Here is an 11,084-nt window from a genome sequence, read left to right as displayed (position 1 = left end):
AAGAGCACACAGATGCTCTGTGCGGGTTGGCTAGTTAAACAGAAATACCTTAGAATTTCTGCAGTGTTCATCGAGCTTTCTAGCTTTTTGCAAAACATATCTCACTGGGTGACTCTAGGCTCATAATCTAACCTACTTCTCAGGGTGGTTGTGAGCATAAACATAACTATGTACAACACTCTGGGCTCCTTGGTGGAAGAGCAGGATATAAATATAAATAAAACTAGCTGGGCCGGGCGCAGAGCATCTATGCCTCTAGTTCTCCACATCCGCCCGCCATTTTATTTGCCCGCCCACTATAGCCATTTTCTCCCCGCTGCCGCTGTTTTGTTTCTGGCCTCACCTGCAAGCCTGTCTGTTGGTGCCACTGCTTTCCTCTCCCCCTGCCGGCAGCTCACTCACAAACTCTAACGAGCGCTGCCACACATGGGATTAGCAACGGGTACACCTTAGAGAAATATACAGATAGAAGATAGATACTTTGGAACTGTGAAGAAACAAGTGATTCCACTCTGTCTTGTGTCAGCAAAGAGAGGTTGAAGAACAGGTTTACTGAAGTTCCAAGAACACACTCTACACAAAAAGTTAATATTTTAGGATGAGTACCTCTATTGGAATAGCCACCTAACAGCACAGCAAGGAAATGACCTATCAAGCCAGAGCTGGCCAGTATGATTCCCTGCTTGTGTGTTCCCCAGACTATGAAAAACACATATATTGGGCACCAGCGATATAGGAAGATGCTGAAAGGCATAATCTCATACTGCGTGGGAGAGGGCAATGGTAAACCCCTCTTGTATTCTACTAAAGACAACCACAGGGCTCTGTGGTTGCTAGTTGACACTGACTCGACAGCACTTTATTTTACCTCTATTGGATCTTACAATACTGCATCTTTCCAGCAAGTTTCCAGAGGAAACCAACCGATGACATTTTGTAACAGCTCTCAGCCATAATCTTTAGTGGCTGGCATCCTGCCTAACCACACTCCTGGAAGAAGCAACCCTACTGCAGTTTCCTGAGCTCCACAGTGGCAATTGCACAAGAGTGGGGGTAATATTTGCTAATTTCTTCCCCTTGGAAGCGCCCTGTGCCATCTGAAAATTATGCCCCAAGAGCACATTTGCCTCTCAGGAACATATCTTTGGCTGGCACATGACACTACCAAGGGTTAAATGCCCAGGATATCAGCAAAAATCCCATCCTCCATAATTGGCACTTTGAAGCTGAGGAGGTTCTCTGCAGTAGGGGTGCTTTTTCCTGGTTTGCAAGTGCACGGTTAGGCAGGATATCAGCCAGTGATTCCAGTGTCATTGTATTAACACACAGAAGTTATATATAGACAGCAGAAAAGTAGCTCAATGGAGAGATTTGTTCAGATCACAGTAGAAAGAGGTGGAAAATGCATTATAAAAGTGTTTCAGAAGTTCAGCTCTGCTCCTGTGCAAAGCCAGGAAATTAATGCTAATCATTTTGGGTGTGAAAGTTTGCACCAGTCATATCGACCAACCTAGTGACAAATGCTTTGCTCTTTTGGAAGTTGCCATTTACATGAATTAAAGGTGAGACCAAAGCTCCTTTGGGGATCTTTTCGGCTCTGAACCTGGAGGTTTGGAAGTGAAAAATTTCAAAATGTGTCCCCCACCACTTCGATTTTTGCTCTTGCCTATTCACAGGGCCCTGTGGGTAAATATTTCCTCCCAAAAAACACCAGAAAAGGGAGAAATTTTTCCTCCTATCCTCACTCTTATTTGGCTTTAGGATGTGGCAGTGTTCCACATCATTGAGGAGGTGAAGAACATCATGAATAAATTTAGCAGCCATGGAATAAGGGGAGCGGTTCAGGATAGGTAACTGGTTGAAGGACAGGAAATAGGGTAGGAATGGACAGTTTTGACAATGGGGGGTAGTAAGAAGTGGGGTGTCCCAGGGATCTGTACTGGGACCAGTGCTCTTTAATTTGTTCATCAGTAATCTAGAAGTTAGGTTAAGCAGCGAAGTGGCCAAATTTGCAGATGACACTAAATTATTCAAGGTAGTGAAATCCAAAACAGACTGTGAGGAGCTAAAATAATCTCTCCAAACTGGGTGAATGGGCAACATAATGGCAAAAGCAGTTCAGTATAAGAAAGTGTAAAGCTCATTGAAAGTGACAACTCAGTGTGTGGCAGCTATGAAAGGCAAATCTCCTGCTAGAGTAATTAGGAAGGGGATTAAAATAAAAATGCTAATATTATAATGCACTCATACCAGAGGTACACAACTTTGATCCTCCAGCTGTTTTTGGACTACAGCTCCCATAATCCTCAGCCACAAAGGCTAGTAGTCAGGGATCATGGGAGCTGTAGTTCAACATCTGCAGGAGGACCAAAGTTGTGTACCCCTGCCTTATACAAATCTATGGTGTGGACACTTTTGGAGTACTGTGTAGTTCTGGTCACCATATCCTAAGAACATTGTAGAAGGTGCAGAAGAGGGCAACCAAGATGATCAGGGACCTGGAACACCTTCCTTATGAGGCAAGACTACAGGGAGACATGATAGATGTGACTAAAATTATGCATGGAGTGGAGAGAGTGGACTTAAATTTTTCTCCCTCTCTCACAACATTAGAATCAGAAGGCCAGGAAATTTAGGATCGACAAAAGAAAGTACTGGCTGGGGATTATGGGAGCTGTAGTCCAAAAGAAAGTACACAGCAAATAATCTATGGAGTTCTCTGCCATGGGATGTGGTGATGGCCACCAGCCTGGATGGCTTTAAAAGGGACTTAGACAAATTCATGGAGGACAGGTCTATCAATGGCTACAGGCCACCTCCAGCCTCAGAGGCAAGATGCCTCTAAATACAAGTTCCAGGGGAGCAAGAGAAGGCATGCCCTCACCTCTTGCCTGTGGGCTTCTCAGAGGCATTGGGTGGGCCACTGTGGAAAACAGGGATACTGGACTAGATAGGCCTTTGGCCTAATCCAGCAGGACTGTTATGTTCTAGAGTCACAAATCCAGAATTCAGGAATGAGAGGAGGGTATTGCTTCCTCTTCTCTTTAAGGTAGCTTCTGGTTAGGAAACTGAACTTTCATTGAAGTAAAATGGTACCCATCAGCTACAGGAAGCATAATCTCTACCACTGGCAGGGTTGCCTCTATTTGTCCACGAAAGAAACAGGGTACAAATAAGACACACACATTTTGGCTCATCACTAGTCTGCTTGTATGGTGTTTTCTACATGTAAAGGTTTCTTTTGTTTGACTCGAGCAGCAGAGTTTATCACCTCTAAACAAGTATTCAGTATATACCAATTGCTGGAACATGTGAATAGCATGAATATGCCAGGGGGGTTATAATACATTTTATACAGCAAGAACTATCCACAATCCTTGTTCAAACCACAAGCAATACAACCACACTGGGTTAATAAATTCAAACACTGCAGCTTTTTCCTATAGTTATCCTTTGAGATTCTTGAGCTTAAACAGAACAGTGTTCAGGTCAGAGGAATTGGCTGTTCACATACACATTTCTGGGAAACAGTAGGAAAATGTTGTTCATGTGCTATGAATTGCAATCTTAAAAGAACCCCAGTTAAGCATAGTGCACATGAAGGTTTGCAGCTATTTTATTTACAAGTATACATTTAACACAAAGAAACACTGATATTCAAGCCTAGTTAATAGTAGTGTAACAATATGCATTACCTGGATGATTCTTCTAACCCAACTACACTGAAAAATTAATGCCAGTAAAATTCTTGGTCATAATATTAAGAAATACAATATATAAACTGAAAATATGATTGCTTAAAATTTGAAAATGGAAGTGAAGCCATTTTTTTGCACAGGAGTCAGTGTTTAACATAATCTGAAGGGAAAGTCTTCAACCGACTGTATATTGTTCAGGTTAGCAGAAGAAGAAGAGGAAGCGTAGTTTTGCTGTGAGGGGGACAGTTTGCTTCTTTAGGAAGAAGAGCATATTCCCAGTGCTCAGCCTCAGCTGTGCAATCACATCATTGAGCATGAAGACTTCCCTTGTGAAGATGCCCCATCAATTTTCTCTGCCTCCAAAATTATCCTCCTGAAAACGTCAACAGCAGTCTGGGGGAAAAACGAGAGGGTTGTTAAGAGTCTCGAACAATCCTCAACAATACAATGCAAGATGCACAGCACCTACTGTATTTATGGGGACAAGTCCCTTCCGCAAGTGGCTGAAAATCTAGAACACACCACATGGGAGAAGAGGAGTGAAACTGAGGAAGGGGGAAACAGGAGAAGAATGTGCAATTATTTTGGTTGTATATGTGCTTAGGCTTATAGACTAAATGCAAGAAAATGTCTCCTCTAGTTTGGCAGCACCAGCAAGGAGAATATGCACATTATTTATATGCATTACACCAAACTAAGAACAGGACCACTGTCCAGCTCCAATGAATCTGGATATGCTGCATTGCTGAACAAGCTGCTTGCCTCTGCTCCAATGTAGTTCAGCAAGTCCTCCCTTTCCTCATAATGTGTAATAGTATGCTGATAATGCCATCTGCCTTAAACATTGGGGTTGACTAGAAGTCTCATCAATATCCTCCTCCTCCTCCTCATCTCAGAAGGCTCTGCAGCTGGAAGATAAGCTTGTATGTTTAGATAGAAGAATTACCTGAATATTTCGAGGACAGCAACTCATAACCAAATTCTAAGAGCTATCTGAAGCAACTTCCAGAAGAACTTCCTATTAAGGCCGAATAAATTTTTCTTTTTGGATAAACGAGATATTATGACAATTTCAAGAGATTCTATGAAAGATTACCAAAATAAGCTGTTGAAGTCCAGATGTGGTAAGGATAACTTCTTCAAGAGCAACTTGCCTAAATCAAAACACGTATTTTCCCTAGAAAGCAGCACACACCACTTTATGTGAGGACTGAACAGGGAGAGCTGCCCCTAAAGAAAGGCTTCGCACTCCAAAAATGTTGCCCTTCCACAGCTTATATGAACTAGCCAACCTGAGGAGTGTGCTGCCCTACACTGATGCTGGGGACCTGCCAGGGTGGTACAACTTGGAAGGCAGCACCGATGGTGTAGTGTGATGTGGCTGCTGCAGAGCCACTTGAACCTGCTTCTAGGTTGCAACTTCCATCGTTGCAATTGGTAGTGCTACATGACTGCTTGGAAGCAGTTCTAAGACATTCTGCACTAGTCCCCTTACTCTCCACCCCTGGGGCTGCCTTTCAGGTTGGGCAGTAGCTTCCACACTGGGCTGCTCGTCACACCCAACTGCAACTTAGCAACTATCCTCACCGCTCTCTAGTTTATTCTCACTGGTATGTTGCCCTCATTATTTCTTTTTATAAAAAGCTCGTGCACTGAAATTTGCAAATATTTGACTACAGAACTTCATGAAAAACATACAAAGAGTGACAAGGAAATACTGGCTTTAGTAATGAGACTAATCCAAATCAGTGTGGAATGATCTCAACAATTTAAAGCTGACACATCTGAGACTAACATTCGTTTGTTCTGTTCCTGCTGCACCACTTAAGGTGACTTGTTTTGTTTAGCAAGTGTTATTTACCAACAAGGTGCAATTCTAAACTAATTTCCAAATGTGTTCCCGTGGACTCCAATTTTAAGTGTCTTAAAAGGGCAACATGGCAATTACTTGAATAGTGTCTCATTTAGTACCTGATGTGTACTGTTTCTCATGTGGCATTTAACAACTAAAATCAAATCAAAAGGGTATTTGTCAGTACAATGCAGTTTTCTATGCACAAATGATCCGTAAGTGGCTAATTAACCCAAAATATTTCCTTTGTAAATTAAATGTTAGTACAGCCCAAAACGCTGAATTTAACAGCAGCAGCTTCTACAGAGATTTCATCTCTACTTGCCATTGTTGCTTTACTAGAGAAGACAAAGCATTAATAGTTTGGCTATATCCAAGTAGGAACAAATATCTGAAAAATATTAGAGCACTCTGTCAACTTAACAGAGGCTGCCTTGTTTCTCAAAGACACACTTTGGTTTGCTCATTAAGTTGATCATTTTGAAGAATAAAATTTTAGTGAAACATTCTGAAATCCTCAGTTATATTGTGAAATGGAAAATCTGCTCACATCTTAAAGAGTATGCACTGAGTTGCTTAAACTCATGCTCAAGGAGGGCTAAAGTAACAAAGTTTTTTTTTAAAGTAGGATTCCGCAAAGATTTGGCTTCAAAGCCAAATCATCAGCACATGGCTTTAGTCCCACGGAGAAACAGTGATTCTCTGTGCTTACCTCCATGCAGAACAATCCTGTGCACAGCACTGGGAAGGGCTGTTAAAGGGATTAGGAGCAGTTGCTAAACCACTGATCTTCTCCACGAATTTGCCGAATCCTCTTTTAAAGCCATCAAAATTACTGGCCATCAACAACTGGTGGCAGTGAATTCTATAAATTATGTGCTGTATGAAGTACTTCATATCACTCAATTTCATTTGATGACTCTCAGTTATAGTATTTGGGGAGAGGAAAAATAAGTTCTCTATCCAATTTTGACACCATGTATAGTTCTATAAACCTCAATCTTTTCTAAACTAATAAGCCCCAAATATTATAGTCATTCCTTGTGTGAAGGTGCTCCACCACCCTGGATTAACAATTTGTCTTCTACCATTCCTTCCACTAGATCTTTGCTTTTACAGTGTGTGCATCCAAATCCTCTGATGATTGCAATGTTCATATAAGTTGCCTTGTTGTCTGGAGTTTTCTTCAGATGAGGACACACCACAATAATCTTAAGATCAGTAGCAGTCCTGCAAATGGATCTCTAGGTATAAGGATCACTTAAAACATGGTACATATGCTGGCAACCTCCAGACTTGACTACTGTAATGCGTTCTACGTGGGGCTGCCTTTGTACAAAGTCCAGAAACTACAATTGGTACAGAATGCAGCAGCCAGATTGGTCTCTGGGGTAACACGAAGGGACCATATAACACCCGTTTTGAAAGAACTGCACTGGCTGCTAATATGTTTCTGGGTGAAATACAAAGTGCTGGTTATTACCTATAAAGCCTTTAACGTCTTGGGTCCAGGCTATTTAAGAAAGCGCCTCCTTTGTTATGAACCCTGCCGCCTTTTACGATCTTCTGGAGAGGTCTGGTTACGGTTGCCACCAGCTCGTCTGGTGGCGACTCAGGACCGGGTTTTCTCTGTGGCTGCCCCAGGGCTTTAGAAAATGCTCCCTACTGAATGAAATAAGAGCATCTCCTTCTCTGTTTTTCCCCCCAGGAAGACCTTCAAGACTCTTCTGTTCTCACAGGCTTTTAATTAGAATTAATTTTAATAACTTTAATAATTTGTTTTATATTGTTTTTACTGTGTTTTATATATTTCAATATGTGATTATTAATATTAAAATTTGTATTCCACCTAGAGTTGTACATATCAAGAGGTATAAAAATATGATAATGGATGGCTCCTTTTCCATCTCCCTACGAATGTGTCCCAGGAGTAGTTTAGTAGTGATCTCCATTTAAACTACAGTACTTCATGTGTTACCTGGTTTTCTTTAGCAGAAGATTCTAAGAAAGCTGCATTCCAGGATTCTGCTAAAGCTTTCCCTTCTTCATAGCTGATCACCCTGAGGGAGGGAGGAAGAAATAGAGCAGTTGACAGATTACACATCCGACCACTCAAAGTATGTCAGGCCACATTATATACAGTATTATGAGATCTTGTACAGCAGAGCCTGATTTTGTTATACTATTTTAACAGGTCTGGGTTACTAACATTTTAAAGGGAGATTTTGTAGTCATTCATTCGCACCAGAAAAATGAGCAATTGTCACTTTGTTTTGGAGAAATGGATGTAAAATGAATAATCAGAATGTATATAATGAAAGCTAAAGGTTATTTGGGTAGAACAATGATGATGAAAGCCCCACTCATGGTCACATCTGTTTGGCACCAACTACTTCGGCAGTGCCTCCAATTACATATTACAGCAGCTTAACAAGCACTCTGCTGTGTACTGCCACTTGAACAACAACTATGTCAAGGACAGTGCTCTTTCAGAGACCAGAAAATGTCCACCACTGCTACTGACCACCCAAGAGAGGGGCTGTCTGTTCGCTCCTACAGAACATTTTAGAAGAAGAAGCAGCAAAGACAAAGTAGTTCTACCACCATAATCTGATCTTTCAAGCTCAAGTTTAAATATGAGAGCCAATATGTTTACCAATTAGATGAGAACAGTGGAGGGGATCATGAAATCTATTATTGTGATTCAGGACAGTCAAATGAAAAAGCAACTTGTGCACAGTATTAAGATAGCTCACGCTACCATTTTAGTATTGCCCCTGGCAGCAATGGAAACCACTAGAGCAGGCACACAAGTATCCAGGCAACAAGCCATCCCAGGCGACTACCTGCATCACCAGAAAACTGGCCAGCATTCCTAGTTTGTTTTTTTAATTACTGCCATAATAGTAAGAAAATTTTGAAAGTCACTGCAATGCATCGGACTCTGTGGCCAAACAAGACCAGGGACTGCACATCTGTCTGCTGGCACTCTTCTTTGACTACCTGGGAAGATAAAAAAGGGCTCACAGTTCAGGAGACCCATTCTTGTGGCCAATAGAGACTGCTACTTAGTGCTCATGTGGTCCTGTCCCCAAGGTCTAAGAAGCACAGCATGTTGGTACTAAGGGACAAGAGTAGGAAAGAAGCAAGGCAATAGAGGCGAAAAGATTTTCTAAGACAGTGGGGAGGAGTGAACGGAAGGAACTAAATTTAGTGTTAGTGTTAAAATATTGTTAGACAGTCTAGCATTCAAAGCATTAATGCACAACTCCAAAGACTTAACCAAGTATTTTCAATTGGTATAACTACTATAAATTTATACTAACAGTGTTATGCAAATACAAACTGCACTGAGCAGTTATTGGCTTTATCCAGGAGCTCCAAGGATAGCCTCAACAACTACAAATGTTTTTACACGAAACACAAATACCAGCTATAAGAGACAAGACTCCATTTTCAAATACAGATATAGTGCTGAAAGCATAGGGGTAGGCACTTCACCCCCCCTCAACCTATACTAAATGAAGGGAGCTGGGAGTCTTTGCCTCGAAATGCCATTTGATAGCAATGAAGAAGGTCCACTTGGCCCAAGAACATAATTGGGTGACTCTGGACCAGCCACTATCCCAACCTATCTCACAGGGCTGTTGAGAGGATGAAATGGGATAACCCTTGCAATTCTCCTTCAGCTCCCTGTCAGGACAGAAATGTGGCATATCAAATTCTTGGCCTCTTGCAATACTTGAACGCAGTTAAGTAGGTCATCAATGTTCCAATCAGTCAATCTTCCAACCTCAGTTGAATTTTTGAACCTCAGGCAAACAAGAACTAAGAACAGGAATTTCATGGAGGCAAGATCTGGTATCCAAGGTGATGCATCAGAGGGAAAGATGGCCATTTACATGAAAACTTCATGGCACATAACTGCACTGGCTGTCTATAAATGGTTATATTCTATATGCTCCAGCACTCTCACAAGCGGGTATCAACAGTCTTAAGCATCTTAAGTGAAATATCCCTTACCGTTCCATGTGCAAGTCTTTTTTATTTCCAACCAACATAATGGGGATCCTAAGGGAAGAGAGAAGCCACATTCAGAAAGGAAGCTAACATATGTGGGTTAACACGATAGCAAAATGAAACATGGAATGAAATGAGAGTGTTACTACTTACTGGACTTTTCCCACCATATCCAATAACTTGCCATGGATAACTTTAATCACTTCAAAACTGCAAAATAAAAGGATGATATCATACATGCCCTCCAAGGTTACACCCCTTAGCATTTTTACTCAGCCCACAAATAATTCTGCAAGGACAAAGCTGCAAGTGAACATTACTTTAAACACTTAACATTTTCAAGGCAAACAGACTTCCTAAATGAAAGTCTAATGTCAATGATCTCTTCATGTTTATACAACTAAGACATTAAAGCCTGAACCACAGCTTGTCCGTTACATCAGAAACATTAGTTGAGTTGTGTGCAGGTTTTTTAGATAATGTGATAAAGTTAAGCATATTATTTTAAATATAAAATATTTAAATCAAACAGCCAGGGGAATGGGGCTGTTCCTAAAACAACATGAGACCAATAGTGTTATGTGGCTTCCAAAACAGTGACATTCAGTGTTGCACAATTTGCTGGGAAATTCCCTTGCGTAAGCCTCACCGAGTTGAAGGCAAATTGCACAACTGCAATGGGGCTGATGCAGGGGAAGGTTCCACTAGCGTGTGAACTTGAACATGAAGGACAAAAGCCTGATTACACCCTGTCAACTGGGTCACCAAGGTCAGGACTTCAGTTTAACACAGAAAAACAAAAAGAGAAAGCCAGAACTGTCATGGTGACGATTTGATTAGTCATGGAAATGGAAGATAACCATAACACACAAATGGTGACATTCTAATATAATGCACTACAATCTGACCAGATCTGAAAGCGAAGTACACAAGTGCACTCATACCAGGTTCAGTTCCTTTGCTTCCCATCAATGGGCCATGCATCCTCCTCCTACTTCCTCTGTATGCATTGCAAACCCTGCTTCCAAGAAGCCCCCAAATCAGCAGCGAATGGCTGTGTGGTGCTAGGAACCACCCAACTGCTCAGAAGACTTCATGACCAACACTTCCCAAGCAAGTAGTCCACAGGAGCTTCTGAATGCCCAGCTTGCTCCTCTTTCCCAACTCTCACTTCAGTTCAGGCATATTAAAGAATCACCATGTTGCTACTGAAATTTCCTCCCACTCCCTGCACTGCAAGGTGTTTAGAATTTCAGCACTTCTCTTCCCAAAAGACATGATTTGTTCACATCAACAAAACTTTACATAGCATTGAAACTGAGATGAGAGCATTGTTAAAGAATCCTGAATGGATGCCCTATTAGAGACAAGTCAGATGTCAGACAGAACAAGGCAGAAAAGGTGGCATATCCTCTTTTTGATACCAAGTAAAAGATAGATATTTGAGAACAGTAATTTTGAGGTCCTGAGAAAGACAAGATATCAAATAGGAAGGGATTTAAAACCTTGGGTAC

General features: G+C 41.4%; 1 protein-coding gene across 1 annotated transcript in view; it reads right to left on the bottom strand.

Annotated features, from left to right (window-relative positions):
• Positions 1-3,600: 3,600 nt before the first annotated feature.
• Positions 3,601-11,084, bottom strand: part of RHEB (Ras homolog, mTORC1 binding) — a 47,387-nt gene continuing 39,903 nt past the window's right edge. The window contains exons 5-8 of the mRNA XM_053263454.1: positions 9,724-9,780; positions 9,574-9,621; positions 7,529-7,610; positions 3,601-4,091 (exon numbers count right to left, since the gene is read on the bottom strand). Coding sequence (XP_053119429.1) covers positions 3,999-4,091; positions 7,529-7,610; positions 9,574-9,621; positions 9,724-9,780 — 280 coding nt within the window. The 3' untranslated portion in view covers positions 3,601-3,998. The remainder of the gene's footprint in view (positions 4,092-7,528; positions 7,611-9,573; positions 9,622-9,723; positions 9,781-11,084) is intronic.

Source organism: Hemicordylus capensis, chromosome 6 (assembly GCF_027244095.1).
Source record: "Hemicordylus capensis ecotype Gifberg chromosome 6, rHemCap1.1.pri, whole genome shotgun sequence".
NCBI classification, from domain to species: Eukaryota; Metazoa; Chordata; class Lepidosauria; order Squamata; family Cordylidae; genus Hemicordylus; species Hemicordylus capensis.
Note: the sequence above shows the minus strand (reverse complement) of the source record. Positions and strands in the feature narration are given on the sequence as shown.